General features: G+C 36.9%; 1 protein-coding gene across 1 annotated transcript; it reads left to right on the top strand.

Annotated features, from left to right (window-relative positions):
- Nucleotides 1-17: 17 nt before the first annotated feature.
- Nucleotides 18-20,819, top strand: MS3_00002329 (uncharacterized protein). The gene is made up of 4 exons (XM_051209899.1): nucleotides 18-2,112; nucleotides 6,041-6,460; nucleotides 7,773-7,957; nucleotides 19,970-20,819. The coding sequence occupies exons 1-4, from the start codon at nucleotides 1,851-1,853 to the stop codon at nucleotides 20,159-20,161; spliced, it is 1,059 nt and encodes a 352-aa protein (XP_051075375.1). The 5' UTR covers nucleotides 18-1,850; the 3' UTR covers nucleotides 20,162-20,819.
- Nucleotides 20,820-24,453: the final 3,634 nt, after the last annotated feature.

Raw genomic sequence — 24,453 nt, 5'->3', positions numbered from 1 at the left:
ACTTATTACTCTGGCGGGTTTTTGAATGGGTTGGTTTTGAGCTTTGATTGGTATATCATATTGAACCTTCCACACAGTATATTGGCAACCCATTGTGCAGAAGTGTTTGACAGTGTGGTTGAGAAAAATTAATCAGTCTGTGTTAATTCTATCACGATACTAGACATCAATACTTTTCTTAGATTACTAGACATCAAGGATAGGATTTAATGTAAAAAGGACAGAGCAAAAAGAACAAAGTTTGAAAGGTGGATAACTAGGAGTCGACTGGGACCCAAGTCGGTCACTTTGCCTGTCCTTACAAGTTCATTTATTTCAAGAAGGCGGCTGCTATAGCAGCCGATATAAATAAGCATGAACAAATGCGTAATATTAAAGCTGAGTATGATGTTTACCTGCAAAGGACGTGTTAATGTGCTTGTGGAGTTGTTGGTGCATTCATTTCTGAGTAGTTCTACTAAATGCTTGTGTAATTTACAGATATAGATACATATATATGCTTATATGCATTTGCTGTATCTGATGACTTGTCTTGGCAATTAGTTCGCGGTTTATAATGGTTGATAGCTTAGGTAAGAGTTGTGCGATCCAAGTCAGAGCTTTCGAATTGTTTATTTCGCATGTTTTTCAGACCCTATTATTTCTGGGTCCTATCTTTATTTACTGTTTATCGAGTTAATTAATTTATGTGCTTTGGATCCTCACGTGTCACCTGTGGATGATATAAGTTAGTGGTCGCTGTATAGTATGTCTGATTTTTCGATGCTACGACCTTGTAACATTACGTTTCGTTTCTGCTACACAGGTTGAGTACCTATATACCCTATAACGTCGTCTCTGTTCTTAGTTATGAAACATCGGTATGTGGGTATGTGGTGTATCTTTATGCATTATTCTCTTTTCATTTCACCACCTCTCATACAAGTCATTTTTTTAGTTATCCGGTGGGTAATTAGTGCTCACTAGTGGAATTCTCATCTCAATCTCTTACCAGGTCTTCCGCAACCATTATGCTGGTTGAAATTGTGCAATAACGGTTTGTTAAAACTGTCCCAAAGCCAATTATTTGGTCGGCACATAATAGTTATGCTGTTTATTTCAGGTTGTGCAATTGACAAGTGAGTACTATGAAAACCATGAAGATGTAGTTGTCACAGTGTTATGGGAACACCAAGTAATTAGATAAGCGGAGTTAATTGACAAATTCGTTTATTTTACGCTTAGTTGTAGTAGATATTTAAAACAGAAAAGTAGCACAATGAAGTCAATCTTAGAAATTTATTCACATCCGGATGATAGCGTACGAATATATTCAGTCTGTTCAGTAATCTGTATAAAAGCAGTAGAACTTAAGCCGTAAAAATGTGTTAGTTATAACCACCCAATTTGAAAGCTGTATCATAGCCCCAGTAGGGTTCAAAGATTTCCTGCACGTTCAGTCATTTTGATGGCTTAGAGTATTAATTCTGGACTTCTTGAAGATGTTCTGTCGTAAGTAATGATTTTTTAAACACAATACACAATATTGAGAAATAATTTAAAATTTGACACATTTTTTCAACTAGATCAGATCAACTCAGCATATATTTCCAGTGTACGAATTTATTTCAACGAATATTCATATCTTTAAATTTACTGCCTGCAGAAGTGTTGATAATATCTATTATAAATTAGCTAAGTGTACTACTAAAAAGACCAATGCATATTTTCCGTTTTTTGGTCGTTGAAAATTTAAAGAATATGATTGGAGTCAAGTCCTACACTATTTCAGCTTCTTATTTGTTCTTGATCTTAGCTTCAGCTGGAAAATGTTAAGCTCCTGAATCTGTTTTGTATTTATCTAACTTGGGATGCCGGGTAACCTTGGGAACTTTGAGGTGATAGAGCTGTCAATGTTGAAGAAACATATGTTTTTTCCTCTTTCTGGTTTGGGGAATTTTACTGCTCAGACTTTATTATATCCATTCGTCTTGCTTCGTACAAGACTCCAACTTCAGGAAGGTGCCCAGGTTTATCGTGGTCTTGTACATGCAATTTCTTCTGTTGTCAAAGAAGAGGGTTTTCGAGGATTGTATAGTGGCTACTTGGTCCGATCATTTCACATATTCTCAGGTGGGCTGCTTTCTGTTGTGTAGGCTTTAGTTCTGGTGCCGAAAATCACTAGAACGGCCTTTTACATACTTAGGTGGCTGTTTTACCTTTTTAATTTTTTTTAAAATAAGCACTTAAACAATCTCAACTTTTAATTATATCCTTGTTAAATAATGTATTCGTCATGAACGTTAATAAGCATTACATACATCATATTTTGGAGACGATTAACGTCATCAACTTGTCTTGAGAGAAGTTCGTCGCAGCAAGATATAATTCCATCTTCCTAAATATATAAATATCCGATGAAAAAAATAGTGTTTAAAAGTTTCTTATCAGTTGTAGGAGTTTACTTTAGTCAGCCAGTCAGTCATAATCAACGTAGAACGCATCACAAATGTGTATTAGTTGTTATATTAAAAAGGTTAGGCGTCGAGAATAGGATTTGAGAGTAGTGAACAAATGTGCGGAATGAAAGGTTAAAGATGATTTCGAAGCTCGGGGTCTAGGTGTAGACAAAGAATGAATGATTCTGTTTCGTTGCTACTGATTTTAAGTAATATATAGCACCTTCAACAGTTAGTCACAATAATCGCACGAGGCTCAACCAGATAATTTGCGCTTAATAACATGGCTCAGACCAACAGTCAATAACTTCCTTCCACATCTTTGTTTAGCTGCCTCTTATTTATTTATTTGTTTATTTGAACACATAAACATAGGTACAAGAGGTCACCTAGCATATATGCGCCACATAATAACAATAAGGCCAGTAGTAGTTATTATTGGTTTGTGTGAGGGCTATGATATTATCTAGGTGCCCGAACCGAGGCAGGTGGTTTTTTAGGGAGCCACACCCATAGCCTTTGACATAGAGGTCTAATCCACAAGGCAGTGGGGCGGCGATAATAGATGCAGTCCTATGGTAGTCGGTGGCCAACAATAAGTTCATGCGCTACTTATTACTTCAGGATCCTGAAACCCATATGCACCATTGGTTTAGAACCAAGGTTTTCCAACTCTTCTAGATGGACCCTCTGTGTCCGCTAACCCTGTTAAAACGCCGGACATTCGCTTTTCGTCCTCTAAATTTCGTAAATAACACCCCGAACACAAGAAGGTAATGAGTAAGACTTCCATATCAGTGGCTGTATACGCGTGGCCATGTGAGAGCATTTGGAGACGAAGAATGAACACTCTCCACCCTCGACTAACACTCACTAACATGCATTCATGAGCCATCAAAGACCCTATTTTCGAAATTGCCAACTTGGTGAATTAGAATAAGACGTTAGTTCTCAAATAATTAATTAAAACTCAGTGCATTAAGTGATCCTCCACAATAAACAAATTAGCCTATTTTTTAAGACCTCTTATATACATTGGTTTTGGGACCCTTCATGGTCATTTAGCTATGCAGAATTTGCGGTAAGGAATTTTTTAAATTTGGTGTGGGTTGGTTTAAGACAAATTCATCTATCTTTTTATCTCATGTTTATTGTCTTATCAGCACTGAACGTTATGGCTACGTCATTTTTCTTTCGGAATTTAGTTGAAAAATGTTATAATTTACCCAAGTTTTCTCATATTTCCTCCCTCAGTCAGTCATACGCCACTTATAACCTAACATGTATGTGTATCGGTTCAAGTTGCCATAACATAGCAGGATGAAATAAAGTTATCAAGACAAATCTCAGAGTAGTAAAATTAGTAGTAGTCGTAGTCAGTCAGTCAGTAACAACGTGGAACTTCGCACGTACGTACATCAGTTCGAGTTGCCATAACACATTAGCACAGAGATGCAGTTGTCGACTCAAATCCCATAGTGGTAGAGGTAGTAAGAGTATAAGCAGTAATCGGAAAGATTAGGGTTTGAAGATGTTATTCAAGGAGTATAATACAGCTAAATAAATTTGAAAAGAGGGAAAGAGGAACACGGAGTATTCAGAAGACTATAATTTGGGAAAACAAAGAGTGGATGCACCTACGCCATTGCAAACGATTTTGAGCCATGTCATTCAGGTCTCTAACCATCGGTTGCTATCATCTCGCGGTCCCCAACCAGGTAGTCTACACCTAACAACATGGCTCAGTCCACTTGTCAGTGACTTCATGGATTTGTGCCATGTTTCGGTCTGGCCACCCCTAGCTTTCCTCCAACCTACTCCTACACCATAAAACATCGCACTACTTCATCAATGGATTTACCATCCTTACCTAGTACCCGTTTCCTAACTGCATTACTTACTCGGCGGTCCCAGGATATACGAGCAATGTTTCGAAGACACCTATGATTGAATACTAGTTACCTACGAATATCCTCTACTCATACCGGCCATGTTTCACTGTCATTAAGTAGTATAGGACGAACTTCTGCACAGTAAACACATCCTTTTTTTTGATAGACGGATACCTCGCCTACGCCATAAATGACTCAAGTTGGCAAAAGCTAGTCGAGCCTTCTGTATACGTGCTGAGATTTCGTCACACACTAAACCACAAGGGCTGATGAGACTTCCAAGATAAGTGAAGCGGTCGACACTCTCAATTACTTCACTCCCTATCATTAGTTTTGGTGTCGATGCAACCCAATCCTGAAGCAACATTTTGCATTTCGAGGGGGAGAATTGCATCCCGAACATGCTAGTATTGTTGCTTAGAGTGGTCATAAGACTCTGCATTTTGTCAGCGTCTTCACCAAATAGAACTATGTCATCGGCATACTCTAAGTCAACAAGTGAGTCTCCCGGTAAAAGTTCAACCCCTGGAAATCTAGATGAGGGAACTGTCATCTCTAAAAGCACGTCAAAAACAAAGTTGAACAAGAATGGAGAGAGTGGACAGCCCTGACGAACACCACTTGAGGTAATCAATTCTGATGACAATTCGCCATAAGTTCTCATTCGACCAGTTGTGTTCGAGTAGAGAGCCTTTACAAGGTTAATGTACTTCTTTGGTACTCCTTTCAATGACAAACATTGCCACAGAACCTCACGATCAACAGAGTCGAATGCCGCCTTAAGGTCGAGAAATACTACGATTGTGGGACGTCTAAATATGTGTCTGTGTTCTAGAACATGACGTAATGTGAATATCTGGTCTGTACAACCACGTCCAGGTCAGAAACCAGCCTGATTTCCTCTAGTCTGCTCTTCACGAGATTTAGCTAGGCGTCAAAGTATTATTGAAGCTAATATTTTGGACACTATATTAGTCTAACTAATTTCTCTGTGATTGTCACAAAAGGACTTTGGTCCTTTCTTATAGACTGGCACAATCAGTGATTGAGACCAGTCAGATGGGATTACGTCCAGTTCCCAAATTCTACCTAAGACCTCAGTCAATCTCACTGCTAATACTGGACCACCATCCTTAAAAATCTCAGGAGTAAACCTGTCAGAGCCTGCTGCTCTCCCTCGCTTCAGATTTCCTATAGCTTATTCAACTTCGTAAAGAGTCGGAGGAACTGCATTAACTTGTCATTCAGGTTTACTGGAAATCGTGGGAAACCGCAGTGTAGTTGAAGGCCAGTTGAACTGATCCCTAAAGTGTTCTGCCTATCGATCCAATCTCCTGGATTGAGGATGAATAATATGTTCATCTTTCTCTGAGATTGTTTCGCTAACAGTCGGGTTCCTAATACCGGTTTCCTTAACAAGTCTGAACAGTTGTCTGCTGTTACCTATTGCCACGGCCTTTTCCATCTCTCTTGCTTTCGCTACCCACCACTTCACAATCATTGCGTAAGCTTCTTGTCAGCTTGCGCTTAAGTTGACTCCGCTCTTTGTTATGTTCAGAGCCAGATGGAATGAGTAGTCGTAGCTGAAAAGACGGTATTGAAAAAGTGGTTTTCCCTCTGATATTAGGTCGTGGGAGTATTCAAAATATTGTGTGACGGATCTTCGTTTTTTTAAAATTAGTTTTTAAATTAATTTCTATTCTTAACTAGGTACTATCTACGTTTCCACATATGAAGTAGCCAGACAAGCATGTACAGTCTTTCCAGCACTAAGTCCTGTTCATCGATCTTTTGTTGGTGGTGCAGTGGCTTCATGTATTGCTCAAGGTTTTTTCGTTCCGATTGATGTTGTGTCTCAACACTTAATGGTTGTGAATTGTAATCGTGTTCATGCAAATATGGTCAACAAAAATTCAAATCTATCATTTAACCCACACCGTTTTCGCCCATTAACTCCGGTTCATTTAACACAAAATGAAATGAATTCCAATTGGGGTCGTCTTTGTGGCGTAATTCGTTATATTAAACAGACTCACGGGTTAAAAGGTTTCTACAAAGGTTGTTTAATATCTATGTGCACTTTTGTACCTAGTTCGGCATTGTGGTGGTCTTTTTATGATAAATTTTGTAGTAAGTTGTTTAAAGTTGTTATTCTAACCATTATTATTATGCATAATTGGTCGATAGTAGCTCCTGTACTGGCTCGATAATAGTGCTCGCTTATCTTGACAACCCAGTTGAACTTTATTACCTGTATCATATATTCTCTATGACCCTACTATACCAACCATGTTTACCGGAAATTGGTAAGGCCTGATGAGACTTATATAATAAAAACAGTAGTCAGTGCGCCGATGCATATATGTTCCTGATCCTACGTTGTAGCTGACTGACTGACTCATTGCATCTATTTTCTTCATTCTCAGAGGTTAGACTAAGTGTTAACACAGATGAATTGTGGAGTAACGGAAAGGGGAAACATATTTGAAATATGACTAAATTGTCTAGGTTGTTCAAAAGGTTGTGTTTTGTCGTATTTAATTCAGTGTTATCCTCATACTCTGGTTTGTTTGGGAGATGTCAAAGTAGGAATCTTACCCTTGAAAAGTAAACTACGAAATTATCATTCCTAGAAGTGTATTTGATTAAGTTGGATAACATCAGAAAAGTGGGAAGCCCTGACAACAACCACTTGATGTAACCAATTATTACTAAGTTCACCATAGGCTGCGGTGCAACCAATGATTTTCAGCAAAAAATCCCTCATAAGTTAACGTACTTCTTTAGTCCGTTTTTTAACTGCGGATGTCTCCATAAAACCTGTTGACCAACAGAGTCAAGGGCAACTTTAAAGTCAAGAGCTATAAATATTGTCAGGTGCCGGCAGGTATATTCATATTCCAAAACCTGAAGAGGGGTGAATACTTGATCGACACACCCAGATGTGAAACCTGTTTAGTTTTCTCAAAGTCTCTGTTCCCGAGCTCTTAAATTCTTAAATACTCAAGAACTAATCCTAAGGAACTCTGAATATTATAAAAAGTGTAAAAAACTGGTAAAGTTTAACCCCACAAACATTTGACGTATATGTGTTTAAAATATACCATATACTACCAACTAAAGTAACTGTTTGATACGCAGTAGTTTTTCACTTCTTTAAAGCTATGTAAAGGGCTTTCTTATATTTCTGAGTATTGTTTCTGTTTGTATGCATGTGTAAGTCAAGCTTATTTAATATTCTTTGAAGTATAGCGTTGTTTGTTACGTACGGAACCATCAGTATTTTTTATTGTAAACATAATTAATATGATTTCTGTCTGCATGTGCTAACAATCATAATGATAAGAACGACAGATAAAACTGACCATTTTTTCTCCAGCTAAAAATGCGGAAGTCAGGCTCTTGTTTATATATATATATATTTTTTCTCCCTCTTTATTAGATCTGATCCATTTTATTTCAAAGAAAATGTGTAAGGAACATGTTCAAGACTCGGCATTGTCACCATCAGAGGATGATTCTGCTCCAGTTCCAAGGTTATTGATTCAATTGATTTCGGCTCCTCTAGCTGGAATTTCATCTGCTATTATTGTTAATCCTCTTGATGTTGTTCGTGTACGAATGCAGGTGAGTTTGTTTTTTCTCATAGTACAATTTTTCACGCTATATAAGTCATTTTTCGGACTAAATTTTCTTTAAATTTTGTAGGAAATATTTTCAGTATTTTTACTTATCATTTCTGTCCAATCGTTCCTATGATATAATCAGATACTAAATTATTGTGTCTGATTGCACATCAAATATATTTTTATCATTTCGCAAAAGGTTATTTGATTTTTGTTAGTGTATGCAGTCGTTCGTGCCTGTCACTGATATGCCAGTTTCCTGTACACTATCTAAGCCACATTTTCAACCAAAAGTGTTTGTATGTTTCCTCAGAAAGTTGAGTCGAATCTTCGCCTTTCCCTACTGAGAAATAAGTCTAGATTTTTTTTATTAGACTGAAGGAAATGAGGTAGAAGTAGTGTGGGGACAGGGTACACCAATTTTACTTTTATAAGTTACTAACTATTGAAATATTCGTAAGCTTATTCATAATTTTCATGACAAATCATTGTTATTCGCCATGTGATATTGAGAAAGATATGAAGTGCTTACTATGTAGTTTACTGGTCCTTATGCCATATGTGTGGTTTCCCTAATAATGTAACAAGGTCAAGCTTGTGGAATACTAACTGTAGTCTAACTACAATTGGACTATAGTGTAGAAGCCGGTGTTTCATGTGTAAAATTAAATCTTTTAATGTATATGATTAATAACTTAAAAGAAGATGGTTCGATCAAATGCTCTGTTTATTGTAAACCTACGTGAACTGGGTAGGTTCAACGGTTACTGTTCATTTAATCTAATACAAGCGAGATTTGATAAATGGTTTATTTAACGGGACCAATCATTATTTGCATAAAAGATGCTACGCTTTAATTATCAAAAACTATATCTACATCACCCTAACATTTAGAAGTGAATAGAATAGTCTCATAGTCAAACAAGAGCTTGGATCAGCGATCGGTGAAACTTACTATTATTATTTATTTATTTCAACACATAAATATTGGTACAAGGGGGCGCCGTATATATATGCGCCACACAAAAATGATATTTACTGAAAAAAATCCTATTCACACTTCAATTAACAGTGAAATTTATTACACAGGTAAGGTCATCATAATTAAAATAAAGTTTCACTGGTTGAAATCATGAGTCAATTGAAGCTAGACCACCATGGAAAACCTGGAAGCACTGGACGACCGTTTCGTCATGGTATGGGACTCCTCAGCAGTGCGCATCCACGATCCCGCACCCCGCGGGATTCGAAGCCAGAACCTACTGGTTTCGCGCGCGAGCACTTAACCATTAGACCACTGAGCCGGCATCCAACGGTGTTAATGTCTAACTTCAACCAATCCACGAAGTTGCGCCACCGTACACCATTGTCTTCAGTGAGTTACTATCTCACAACAGACCTGGTTGAACTCCACTGGTAACGACTTCTCACTAGAACTCCAGGAGTGTCTTCTGAAGTCAGTCACCAGTGAGCAGGTAATTATTATTATGAGAATGGGTTTTGTGGAGATTTTTAGAAATTTCACTGGTTGAAACCATGAGTACCAGTAGGTCCTAGGTTCGAGTCCCGCGGGGTGCGGGATCGTGGATGCGCACTGCTGAGGAGTCCCATACCATGACGAAACGGCCGTCCAGTGCTTCCAGGTTTTCCATGGTGGTCTAGCTTCAATTGACTCATGATTTCAACCAGTGAAATTTCTAAAAATCTCCACGAAACCCATTCTGATAATAAAATAAAGAAGTCTATTCTTTACCAAAAACTCAAATAAAGTATAAACATTTGAGTTACATCTCATTTTGTTTATCATTTTGTATATACATGTATGTATGAACACATAAGAGGAGTTAGTCGTGATGCACTAGTAAAGTTGGGTGAAGATAGTTAACTATCCATCTTAGATCATGGGGTTAATCTAAACTCACCCTTCGTAGTTTTGTACAAGGCGAATATTAGAATGTATTGAACCATTAACCATGCGAAAATTCATAGTACTGTTATGTACTTAAAAAGTTAGTTTTTATTTAACCTAAGCCTATCTTGACGATGTTGGCTTCGATTTTGTATATCATGAGTACTGTAATTCATGTTTTTTTGCTTGAACATATACTTCTATTTTTCCAGATTGACCTGTCTCATTCACATACAAATATACTAAAAGGTTAATGTATGATTAGACTGTTTAGAATGCCATTGAACTCCTTATATCATATAGTGCTTATAACAGACCTAAATTTATAGAAAAAACAAGTGGTTCTGCATGTTATATTTGGTATTCATCTTTAATATTGTTAGGCTACTTTGGATAAATATATAATTAAGTTTCGATAATACAATAAGAATACGAAGTTTATCAGAATTATGTGATATATTTGCGCAGTACATTTCGAACAATCTGATCACACATATACTTGTTAAGAACATTTATATATGAAAATTATAAGGTCAACTTGACAGGTTAAGGGTAAGTTAAAGTACACAAAAACAAATGTGATTACCACTCTGGATAATAAATCAGTATTACCAGGGTAGGTTAAATGTAAGGACAAATTGTTTTTGAACACATAAAGGGGGTTTCAATTTCCGTATAGCCAAGGCTTCAATAAACCTTAGTATACGTCCTTGAAGGCTTTTGTATGACACTACAAATGCTGATTTGACGTCAACCTTATGACCCGTCTCAATCAAGTGTTTCGCAATGGAGGATGATGTCTGTCTATCCTGTGATCTTATTTGACCATTGGAATCCATTTGTTTCTGCAACCATTTTAGTATGTGTTCACCCACCCCTTAATTGCAAATCACGATTGCTCCTCCTTATGTACGTGTTTCCACACATACATGTAAATTGATAGACACAATCGCATTCGTGCTGTTTGGGCTTTTGGTGAAACATAGACCTTGTCTTTTCGATAATGACAAGGCGGGCTGCATAAAATGTCCGGTTGATAGCTAATTTAAGTCTCCGTTTCAACATGAGACTATTTGTGGATTACCAAAAATTCGTAAGCCCAATACCCCCCTACATCCAATTCTATCAATGTGTCGGTCGGAAGTGCTCACTTCTACTGCTTCAGCCGTTTGAAGGACTTTCAGTTTGACCAGTTTTGCCAAAAAATTACTGACCTTATAAAAAATTGAAAAAAGATTGGTTTATACTGGCACTATGACCGGTTTGTGCTAAATGGGCCAATATTGAGCTGTTCACTTTCTTCATCAAACCTTTGTTTAGCCACCCTGGAAGGTATTCACGACCACGAAAATGTGAATTCCTAGAAATTCAACCAATAAAACTCGCTCCACAGGAGAAGTCGAACTGATAAATACAAATTGAGGTGGTCATTCTAGGTAATTCATCTTTTAGTCTCGATGTAACCATTGGGCGCGTAGAAAATACTAATCGCAGTTCTCCGGCGTTAAAGGACTGTTGTATTGTCCTACGTAATCTCTGAGTTAGTATTTCACTGGTCGCATCCCCTCTGAATTGTAGACGCATGAACAGGAATTTCTTCTTCACTGCTTGTATTTCGCCTTCGTGACGATATATTTAATTATAAACGTTCTAGGGTAGTCGTTCTCCTGAGAGTATTATGCAAGGTGTTAAGCTCTTGTAAAACTATATCAGCAGAACATATAGTGCGTATACGGTAACTAAGGGTTTTGATCAAGTTTCGTTTGTACTGTAGAGGTACAAAGCTCAGGAAATTCGTATACTGCCCAGTCCATGTACTTTTTCTGTTTAGGTTCCTTTTTAACGATCCATCCGCTCTCTTAGTCAAGAGAACGTCCAAAAAGGCTATTCGGCCATCACTCTCTTCTTCAGATGTAAACTAAATGGCTGGATGCACTTCATTAATAATTTATATTCTGAAAAATAATAATTACAGAATTCACGCCAGTTTACAGGCATGATCAATTTGATATAAATAATAACATTAGACGTGCAGAACAAACATGTGATAAAAGAAAGTTTTAAGTATACTAGTTCAGTAGGTGTTTAAGTAGTACATATATTACAGCGATCCAATGCATCAGCCGGGAGTTTTTAATATTTCTTAAATGGACAGCCTGTTGATTTATGAACGGTGTAATTAAGGTCAATTCGTGTGCCAGATCGAAATAATGATAATAGTTGGGGTACGAACCCACTGTGACCAGCAGTGCATGTTAATGGTTGCCGAGAACTCATCATTACATGACTGACAACTACCGGTACTCCAGTTGATCCCAGGATAATTGAAATCCCCAGTGATAACCTTAGTATTAAAGTTTAGAGAAGATGCATATATGAATGCATTGATAATAAGATCATTCCCATTATTCGAACTATCAGGAGCTCTGTATATACATCCAAGGAGTAGACTATGATTCAGGGTGTTGACTGATATCCAGACTGATTCTGGTAAACTATTCAGGACAATATCCTCAACATTATTAGTTGTTGGGGTATCCAAAGCATATATAATGCAACCACCTCCTCGCCTAGTTTCTCTGTCGCAGCGATAGATTCGATAGTTCTGGATATTTAATTCTGAATTAGATACTGCTTGAGAGCACCATGTTTCAGTGATAAGTATGAAAGAAGGTTTGGCTAGAAAAGCTAATGTTCTCAAGGCTGAAATTTTGTTCAGAAGTGAACGTGCATTGATAAGTAATAAGTTTAGAAAGGGAGTGTGGAGTGTAAAAAACCGAGAGCTTCTCTATTGATGTTATGTAGTTTGGATTTGCATAGACTGTGGTTTATTATGTTTGACTGATCGTATGGGCTATCGCTTGAACAAACTGTATTGCTAGTGGGACCAGGGATTTCTGAAGGCCAAAAAATCATTATTTTGATAAAGTGGGTTAATTTGTTGAACTTGATTAGGCGGACAGTTAAAACAGGCACCTGCCAGTTGGGGTTGGGTTGATGGTGCGTAACCTAGTAATCCATCTTGCCCAATGGGAAAGTGTTGAGAATAGTTACGTCTTACAGGTTTATTATTTAAAGCGTTCGATGTTGAGTAACCTAGTAAACCATCTTGCCCAATGGGAAAGTGTTGAGAATAGTTACGTCTTACAGGTATGTTATTTAAAACGTTTGAGGATAACCGTAGGGTGCGTTGGTTCATTGTGGTCTGTCCAATATTAGGCCTGCTTACATAATGATTGCAGTGGCCATCTTGTGAGACATTTGAACCAAGTCTGCCCTTATAACCTCCCCTATGATGCGTAAGGTAAAGCATGGTGTCGGGAAGTACAGTCTTATTTTTATTTGGTAGGGTCATCGTAGTATTTTTGATATTGGGTCTAGAACCAGAAGGTTCTGTACTTACATTCTTCTTACATGGCAAAGGTATTTTAATCTTGACAGCGTTTTTAAGAGTTGTAGCATTAGAACTAAGTACTTGCTTATGGGCTTCTAATGGTAAACTGGGTAATATCGGATTAGTGACGTCATTAGATGTACATTGGCTAACAGATGTCATTACAGACATAACAGGCAAATTAGCATTCTTTGTTGGTATATCAGAGTACTGGAGAACATGAGATAGGGTAGCTGCATCAGTGGATCCAACAGCTGATGCATAGTGGTTTGTTATGATCTGAACACCTTTATTTTCGTTCAAGGTACGTTTTGGCGTAAGCCTTTGATTGGTGGTCTAATCTGAGACTATACGAGCGTTTCTAAATTTCATAAGCGCGCAGATTAGCCACTCGGATTCTTTTAACCGTTCAGCTAATATATGAGAATCGAATCTGAACAAGACCGGGCACGAGTATTTCTGGTGCTTTTTATTAAGTCGAATGCATTGGCATGGACTGTCTTGAAGGTTAGATGCTTTTAATATCGAATTCCTTACAGTTTTAAATCGCCTAAGAACCTATTGCGGCAACGTATTATCTTTACAGAGGATGAACGTGTCATCCATATATCTACAGTAAAATGTGAAGTTTTGAATAATCTTTTTAGTAGACCATTTTCTAGTTTGGCTAGAAAAATATCAGCTAGTATAGGGCCTAGTGGTGAACCCATTGCAACACCATCTGTTTGTCTATATATTTCAACGTTGAACTTGAAATTCACATTCATGGTGCATTTGAGTAATAACTCTTTCACGACATTGATAGGAACAGTAGTTTCAATTTCATTTTCAATCAGCTGTTCACCTATATATTCTACAGTCTCTATGAGTGGGACGTTTGTGAATAACGATGTTACATCCAATGACATCATCTTTGATCCCAACGTATTTACATTTTTTATTTTATCAACAAATTGGAACACATCCTTAACACTATATTTTACAAGCTTTTCGTGTAGAGGTTTCAATACAGTTACCAATCATTTAGCTATAGTATGGTAAGGAGAGTTATACATATCTAGAATAGGTCTTAATGTGATCCCCGGTTTGTGTACCTTTGGCAATCCATACAATCTCGGCAGATAGGTTCCCATTAGTTTAATCATTTCATATAAACCCGATGAGATAGCTTGTTGGTCTCTGAGTTTTCAAAGATCTGGTAAGCTCATTCTCTACCTTATTACTCAAATCTTTCTGGTCAGTTATTTTTTGAAACTTTAATTTGTCATTTAAGATTGTACTCATTTTTTTCAATATAACCACTTTTATTAAGAAGAACAACACCTGAACCTTTGTCAGGTTTCGTAACCAGTAACGTCTCATCCTTAAGAAGTAGGTTGATAGCTTCCTTGTGCTTCTTCGTAAGAATGCTTTTGTAACTAAATTTATTGTTCTTATATTGGTAACAGCAGTCTACAAGAGTTGATTTAAAATGTTCTAATTGCTGATCAGAATTCCCAACTAGATCACGTGTCTGACTATAAAGATTCTCAAACTGTATATCTGTATCGATGTGGTTACAGTTATTACGAGTATCACAAAATTTTAGACCTAGGGATAATACCTCTAGTTTTTCTTTATCTAGTTCGACACTTGAGGAATTATGTACATACCTTTTAGAGTCCGTTGGGAATTTGCTTTCGGCCGTTTGGTTTTCCAGACCCTTCAGTAGTTGGATGAGTTTCTTCAGTGATCTCTGATCCATAAGGTTTGTAACATAGTCCATAAAAGGTATTTTCAAATCATCAGTTAAGTCATCTACTGCATACTTTCTGCGAAAAACGTTCATCTGTATCTCGTTTATGTCTGAATGCAAGGCGTCAATCTGGTTTAGGAAGTGACGTTTCAGTGTTTTTCTATTGGGGTAGACCCCGCTTCGTCTAAGTGATGTATAGTACAATTTAGGATAATGACCTGACTCGATGCACCTATTGATAAATTCAATAGTAGTTTTCGTTTTAGTGAACTTTACGTTATACTTCAGGAACTCATTGAGCACCTTCAACGCAATGGGTTGTCCACAACATTTTAATCTTATGGAAAAGGTCTGATAGATCAAGAATGGTAAGCAAAATGCCTAATGTCGAATGCTGTGGTACCAAATATCAGGAGCGGTTGCACGGTTTCGAACTCGGGCTCCGTTAACCTGCGCACTCATGAGTTACTTTGGTACCTCGGGGAATTGGGGATGAAAAATATACAAAAATTGCCGGTCGCCTAATGAAAATCTTAATTGATGTACTTTGCCCTTAACCTGGCCATTTTTTGGATTATTAATTTGGATATATAATTGTAGAACCTGAAGAGAATTTATCGAAAATAATATTTTTCGTTCAAATACTAGTCTTTTAATATGACAGGGATCTTTAAAAGATTAAAATGTTGTGGACAACCCATTGCGTTGAAGGTGCTCAATGAGTTCCTGAAGTATAACGTAAAGTTCACTAAAACGAAAACTACTATTGAATTTATCAATAGGTGCATCGAGTCAGGTCATTATCCTAAATTGTACTATACATCACTTAGACGAAGCGGGGTCTACCCCAATAGAAAAACACTGAAACGTCACTTCCTAAACCAGATTGACGCCTTGCATTCAGACATAAACGAGATACAGATGAACGTTTTTCGCAGAAAGTATGCAGTAGATGACTTAACTGATGATTTGAAAATACCTTTTATGGACTATGTTACAAACCTTATGGATCAGAGATCACTGAAGAAACTCATCCAACTACTGAAGGGTCTGGAAAACCAAACGGCCGAAAGCAAATTCCCAACGGACTCTAAAAGGTATGTACATAATTCCTCAAGTGTCGAACTAGATAAAGAAAAACTAGAGGTATTATCCCTAGGTCTAAAATTTTGTGATACTCGTAATAACTGTAACCACATCGATACAGATATACAGTTTGAGAATCTTTATAGTCAGACACGTGATCTAGTTGGGAATTCTGATCAGCAATTAGAACATTTTAAATCAACTCTTGTAGACTGCTGTTACCAATATAAGAACAATAAATTTAGTTACAAAAGCATTCTTACGAAGAAGCACAAGGAAGCTATCAACCTACTTCTTAAGGATGAGACGTTACTGGTTACGAAACCTGACAAAGGTTCAGGTGTTGTTCTTCTTAATGAAAGTGATTATATTGAAAAAAATGAGTACAATCTTAAATGACAAATTAAAGTTTCAAAAAATAACTGACCAGAAAGATTTGAGTAATAAGGTAGAGAATGAGCTTACCAGATCTTTGAAAACTCAGAGACCAACAAGCTATCTCATCGGGTTTATATGAAATGATTAAACTAATGGGAACCTATCTGCCGAGATTGTATGGATTGCCAAAGGTACACAAACCGGGGATCACATTAAGACCTATTCTAGATATGTATAACTCTCCTTACCATACTATAGCTAAATGATTGGTAACTGTATTGAAACCTCTACACGAAAAGCTTGTAAAATATAGTGTTAAGGATGTGTTCCAATTTGTTGATAAAATAAAAAATGTAAATACGTTGGGATCAAAGATGATGTCATTGGATGTAACATCGTTATTCACAAACGTCCCACTCATAGAGACTGTAGAATATATAGGTGAACAGCTGATTGAAAATGAAATTGAAACTACTGTTCCTATCAATGTCGTGAAAGAGTTATTACTCAAATGCACCATGAATGTGAATTTCAAGTTCAACGTTGAAATATATAGACAAACAGATGGTGTTGCAATGGGTTCACCACTAGGCCCTATACTAGCTGATATTTTTCTAGCCAAACTAGAAAATGGTCTACTAAAAAGATTATTCAAAACTTCACATTTTACTGTAGATATATGGATGACACGTTCATCCTCTGTAAAGATAATACGTTGCCGCAATAGGTTCTTAGGCGATTTAAAACTGTAAGGAATTCGATATTAAAAGCATCTAACCTTCAAGACAGTCCATGCCAATGCATTCGACTTAATAAAAAGCACCAGAAATACTCGTGCCCGGTCTTGTTCAGATTCGATTCTCATATATTAGCTGAACGGTTAAAAGAATCCGAGTGGCTAATCTGCGCGCTTATGAAATTTAGAAACGCTCGTATAGTCTCAGATTAGACCACCAATCAAAGGCTTACGCCAAAACGTACCTTGAACGAAAATAAAGGTGTTCAGATCATAACAAACCACTATGCATCAGCTGTTGGATCCACTGATGCAGCTACCCTATCTCATGTTCTCCAGTACTCTGATATACCAACAAAGAATGCTAATTTGCCTGTTATGTCTGTAATGACATCTGTTAGCCAATGTACATCTAATGACGTCACTAATCCGATATTACCCAGTTTACCATTAGAAGCCCATAAGCAAGTACTTAGTTCTAATGCTACAACTCTTAAAAACGCTGTCAAGATTAAAATACCTTTGCCATGTAAGAAGAATGTAAGTACAGAACCTTCTGGTTCTAGACCCAATATCAAAAATACTACGATGACCCTACCAAATAAAAATAAGACTGTACTTCCCGACACCATGCTTTACCTTACGCATCATAGGGAGGTTATAAGGGCAGACTTGGTTCAAATGTCTCACAAGATGGCCACTGCAATCATTATGTAAGCAGGCCTAATATTGGACAGACCACAATGAACCAACGCACCCTACGGTTATCCTCAAACGTTTTAAATAACATACCTGTAAGACGTAACTATTCTCAACACTTTCCCATTGGGCAAGATGGTTTACTAGGTTACTCAACATCGAACGCTTTAAATAATAAACCTGTAAGACGTAACTATTCTCAACACTTTCCCATTGGGCAAGATGGATTACTAGGTTACGCACCATCAACCCAACCCCAACTGGCAGGTGCCTGTTTTAACTGTCCGCCTAATCAAGTTCAACAAATTAACCCACTTTATCAAAATAATGATTTTTTTGGCCTTCAGAAATCCCTGGTCCCACTAGCAATACAGTTTGTTCAAGCGATAGCCCATACGATCAGTCAAACATAATAAACCACAGTCTATGCAAATCCAAACTACATAACATCAATAGAGAAGCTCTCGGTTTTTTACACTCCACACTCCCTTTCTAAACTTATTACTTATCAATGCACGTTCACTTCTGAACAAAATTTCAGCCTTGAGAACATTAGCTTTTCTAGCCAAACCTTCTTTCATACTTATCACTGAAACATGGTGCTCTCAAGCAGTATCTAATTCAGAATTAAATATCCAGAACTATCGAATCTATCGCTGCGACAGAGAAACTAGGCGAGGAGGTGGTTGCATTATATATGCTTTGGATACCCCAACAACTAATAATGTTGAGGATATTGTCCTGAATAGTTTACCAGAATCAGTCTGGATATCAGTCAACACCCTGAATCATAGTCTACTCCTTGGATGTATATACAGAGCTCCTGATAGTTCGAATAATGGGAATGATCTTATTATCAATGCATTCATATATGCATCTTCTCTAAACTTTAATACTAAGGTTATCACTGGGGATTTCAATTATCCTGGGATCAACTGGAGTACCGGTAGTTGTCAGTCATGTAATGATGAGTTCTCGGCAACCATTAACATGCACTGCTGGTCACAGTGGGTTCGTACCCCAACTATTATCATTATTTCGATCTGGCACACGAATTGACCTTAATTACACCGTTCATAAATCAACAGGCTGTCCATTTAAGAAATATTAAAAACTCCCGGCTGATGCATTGGATCGCTGTAATATATGTACTACTTAAACACCTACTGAACTAGTATACTTAAAACTTTCTTTTATCACATGTTTGTTCTGCACGTCTAATGTTATTATTTATATCAAATTGATCATGCCTGTAAACTGGCGTGAATTCTGTAATTATTATTTTTCAGAATATAAATTATTAATGAAGTGCATCCAGCCATTTAGTTTACATCTGAAGAAGAGAGTGATGGCCGAATAGCCTTTTGGACGTTCTCTTGACTAAGAGAGCGGATGGATCGTTAAAAAGGAACCTAAACAGAAAAAGTACATGGACTGGGCAGTATACGAATTTCCTGAGCTTTGTACCTCTACAGTACAAACGAAACTTGATCAAAACCCTTAGTTACCGTATACGCACTATATGTTCTGCTGATATAGTTTTACAAGAGCTTAACACCTTGCATAATACTCTCAGGAGAACGACTACCCTAGAACGTTTATAATTAAATATATCGTCACGAAGGCGAAATACAAGCAGTGAAGAAGAAATTCCTGTTCATGCGTCTACAATTCAGAGGGGATGCGACCAGTGAAATACTAACTCAGAGATTACGTAGGACAATACAACAGTCCTTTAACGCCGGAGAACTGCGATTAGTATTTTCTACGCGCCCAATGGTTACATCGAGACTAAAAGATGAATTACCTAGAATGACCACCTCAATTTGTATTTATCAGTTCGACTGCTCTTGTGGAGCGCTTCTATCTTTTTTATCTAAATAATCATAACAACTAAAGTATAGTTGAAACTATCTAATGAGAATGTTTTTCTTAAATGGATCTCTGTGTCCATGTAGTATTATATTTGATGAATTTTAAAGTTTCGAATATTATTATTATTATTATTATTATCATTATCATTATTATTATTATTATTGATAGTATTATTATCTTTCATCTTCAAATAATACTCAGGTTTCACATATACCATTCAAACAAAGTGTTATTCATTTATGGCAATTTGAAGGAATACGTTGGTTTTCCAAAGGTTTATCCGCTCGTCTTATCCAAACAACATTTCATTCATTTTGGGTTGTTTTAGTTTATGAACCTATGAAGTTATTTTGTTTAAAAGATGATTATCGGAATAAATTTTCTAATGTATAGATAGATGAAAAGAAAATTATTGCGTCTTTTTATTTTTTCTTTAATGATTTATGTATTATTTGATTGTGTATCAATCGAGCATTATGGCTACCACTACTACTACTATCAACACACTGTATTTATAGAAATTTTCCCGAATTGTATATATATTTTTCGATAAATCTATTTTGATTGTGATATATACTTATGTAGTTGATAAGTATGTTATTTATCATCTTTCATAGTTTTGTCTATTAGACCATAACAACTATATTGTTTATGTTAAATGCTAATAATAAGCTGTTAAATTTCCACAGAATCCTATTCAGTATGTACAATAAAGTTAACTTGCACATAAACTAATTAATTTTCAATCAATAATGAAGTAATTATAGTAGAATGAAATAGTTATCAATACTACGTTTCTTCATTTTATATGAGACCAAATGATAGAGCAAAAGATTTCTGACTAACAAAATGAAAGGAGTATTGTATTAGTTGGGTTTTCCATACCCGTCAGGTGTAATAGAGTTCATTTAATTAATAATTTGTAAGTAATAACTCTATATCGCCTTTTTAACATAGTAGAGAAAACTTATACCTCAGGTGGATGGTTTTATTCAGTTTTGTTTTCTTAGTTAACCGTTGTTACTGACTGACTAACTGACTGAGTTCTTCAGAACAATATCATCAGCACAAATTTGGGTTAGAAGAGAAATATTCGAATTTCTCCACGTATAACTCTCAGTTTGTCCTGTCGACCTCGATCTTGATTGATTGTTGTTAATCTTTACCTTGTCATCGTCTACCTGTTTATTTTGATTGTATTCCCTTTGATCTGATTCTTGGGTATATATTTGCCCATGGTTTTTCTGATTGACTGGTAGATTGGATCGATTTCGATGTGTTAGTTGGATGCTCAGTGCCGAGCTTCTAAAGGTTCCCTTCTGTTCTTAGCATTCCCACTATCCAGGGTCCCGACATTTCCCCCGTTGAATATGTATCCACAGTTGTTCACATGAATTGGTATAAGTGAAGATATTTCATGGCATTTGACCACTAATTGATGTTCATGAAGGCGAAGATAAAGGGGGCGCCCACTTTGTTCGACAATGCTTTTTGCAATCGGAACAGTTTATTTTGTAGGCGATGTTTGCTTTTTCTTGGTCATTTCGTCCCTTGGCTTGCATAGGGTTGATTGAAGTGATATTTTTGCTTTGTGTGCTTTACCTATTCCACACAACCTCGGTCATCTCGTAATTTCTGATATATCATTTGTATATGGTAGGATGATCCGTTTGTTGATTTCTGTATTTGATTCCATTACTGCTGATGTGTTGGCTTCTCCAGTTCTCCTGTTTCGGCTCTGGTGATCAATACATACACGAATGAGAGTTTGTTGTGAATTTTATGTCATCAAAGACGTTATTGATCAGAGTGTAGATGTTTTGTAGCTCGTTCCATTTGATGATGACGAATGTGTCATCCATATAACGAATCCACATCTTTTAGGTTGGTCGCCGGTAAAATCGCTGCTTCCAGTCTCTGCACCACCGCTTCTGCAATAAGGTCATTGAGGACCACCGTTAAGTAGTTCCGTACTAGAACTATATATAGCTTTCCAATCGTTCCTGATTTCCATTGGTTATATAACGAAAGTCAGTTCAGGCTGTAAATTATATAATTTATCCATTATCACAAAACCTTTTACATTCACACACACCACATACTTACATGCTTTTCTCATTGAACTATACTCGTATTAGTTTCCTCATTAACAATTATTGGATACAAGTTATCTGTGCAAACATTATCAGAAAATTAATTTCGAATGAGTCCTCAAATGGCCTGGTACGGCCGAGAGTGGGGAGAGTCCGCTCTCCCTCTCCAAATGCTCTCACATGGCCACGTGTATAAAGCCTCTGCCAGGGAAGTCCTACTCACTGCCTTCTCGTGGCGGGGGTGTTTTTTACGAAATTGAGAGGACGAAAAGCGAATGTTTGGCGCTTTAACCGGGTTGGTGGACATGGAGGGTCCACCTAGGGGAGTTGGAAAACCCTGATTCCAAACCGATGGTGCACATGGGCTCCAGTATCCTAAAGGAACAAATGGCGTATGAACCAACTGTTGGCACCGGCTTCCATAGGACTGCATCTCCTTACGTTGCTCCCCTGCCTTGTTTATCAGACGTTTAGGTCGAAGGCTCCGGGTGTTGCCCCCTAAAAAAACCACCTGCTTCTGTTTGGGCACCCAGGCAGTATCACAGCCCTCACACATATCAAATGAGATTTGTGTGACGCATATGTATTTGGTGCCTCCTTGTACCAATATCTATGCGTTAAAATAAATAAATAATTTCGAATGATCCAATGGTATAGTGTATAGATGTTATATTTGACATTTATACATCCACAGTATGATTATTATTACCATCAACTTTAGTATAATTATTAGTAATTCCAATGAATCATTCACATTTTATTATATTATCTTGTACTATTTGTGTAATTGACCTTCTAAGCTATTCCTCCATTGTATGCTATCAATAGTTTAGTTTATATCAGAATTAATTTGTTTAATTTTTCATTCTAGTGAAAAATAATTAAAATGATCCAAATGTTGACTAATTATGATCCAGATCAAATATATTAATATATGTACGATTAAATTGAACTGCTTATCCCACTAATAAGGAATTTCTTAAAACTAAATTGTTTTACATCAGAGTTCATTTGAACAAATAATGAAGATCAATTATAAATGATGTTGAAAATATTAAAGCAGTATAATTAATTTCTATACAAGGTCATAATAATGTATTGATTTTATCAGAAGGGGTTTGTGGAGATTTTAGAAATTCCACAGATTGAAATCATGAGTCAATCGAAGCTAGACCACCATGGAAAACCTGGAAGCACTGGATGACCGTTTCGTCCTAGTATGGGACTCCTCAGCAGTGCGCGTCCACGATCCCACGCCCCGCGGGATTTGAATCCAGGACCTATCAGTCTCGTGAGCAAGCGCTTAACCACTGAGTCGATATCCAATGGTGTTACTGTCTAACTTCAACTAATCCACGAAATTGTACCATCGTAATTAATACGAATTTAGATTGTATTTACTAACAGTACGAATAGTACTTTGAAAATGTTAGAAATAAAAGTTTAAAATGTATTGATCTGCCATTATTACACAGTAAGATAGTATAAATAATAACATTTCAAATAAAATTCATTATCAACTTGACAGAACTTAAGATGAAACAAAAGACATAAAGGTTATAATAACATTTGAATAATCATCTTGGAAAAAAATTGTTAGAGGGTAATAATAACTGATCACTGTTTGAAGAAAGGACCAAGTAACAATAAAAACAAAATGAGACCAAAACATACTAGAAAAGGATCTTAGTGCCACGGAAGGATGAGAGGTTTCACGTAATGCTTTTGTATGCAGTGTTCAAGCTTGAATTGATGAACTGCCAACGCCCCTGTTTATTAGACTGTATTGATTGTTCATTTAGTATACAAACAGTTTTAATTTACATTTTAGAAGCAGAAAAAGTTTATCAAGCTAAAAATCTTACTTGTTCTGAATTTAGCTAATCTAAGACTGTGCTCAGCAGGATAGAAAACAGGGAGAAAGAGTTAGTTGACAGAAAAAAGACAAAGTAATTTTAATCTCACGGTTGAAGGGCAGACAAACAGTGTATACACCCACGCCATTGTGATCGATTCTAAGCCATGTTACACAGAGTCTCCAACCATTGGTTACGACAATCATGTGGACCCCAACCAAGTAGTCTGCATCTACCAACATGTCTCAGACCAGAAGTTAGTGACTTCAAGCACTGATGCCAAGTCTTGGTTTGGCCGCCCCTAACTTTCTTCCAATGATCCCCAACACTAGTCAGCATTGCGCGTTATGGTAATCGATGTTCAGGCATACGTAAGAACACGTGGCCCAACCATCTCAGTCGATGAAGATTCACAACCTCACTATTAATTATCTGGTGATCCCAGCAGATGCGAGCAATGTTTCTAAGACATTTGTGGTCAAATACTAGTAGCTTACGAGTATCTTCTACTCTTAATGGTCACGTTCCGCAACCGTAAAGTAGAAGGGAACAAACGTAGTATAATCGTCCTTTTATTGATAGACAGATATCTCGCCTTCGCCATGGATGACGTAAGTTGGCAAGAGCCAAACGAGCTTTTCGAATCCGTGCTGGGATTTCGTCAGACACCAACTCATTAGGGCTGATCAGACTTCCATAACAAGTGAAGTTGTCGATGCTTTCGACTACTTTACTC

The sequence above is a fragment of the Schistosoma haematobium genome, chromosome 1 (assembly GCF_000699445.3).
Source record: "Schistosoma haematobium chromosome 1, whole genome shotgun sequence".
NCBI classification, from domain to species: domain Eukaryota; kingdom Metazoa; phylum Platyhelminthes; class Trematoda; order Strigeidida; family Schistosomatidae; genus Schistosoma; species Schistosoma haematobium.
Note: the sequence above shows the minus strand (reverse complement) of the source record. Positions and strands in the feature narration are given on the sequence as shown.

Excerpts from the sequence above, each read along its gene's own strand:
- MS3_00002329 (XM_051209899.1), top strand. The coding sequence starts at position 1,851 with ATGCCGGGTAACCTTGGGAACTTTGAGGTGATAGAGCTGTCAATGTTG. Across the intron at positions 2,113-6,040 it reads ATCATTTCACATATTCTCAG|GTACTATCTACGTTTCCACA; the intron begins GTGGGCTGCTTT and ends ATTCTTAACTAG. Across the intron at positions 7,958-19,969 it reads TTGTTCGTGTACGAATGCAG|GTTTCACATATACCATTCAA; the intron begins GTGAGTTTGTTT and ends AATAATACTCAG.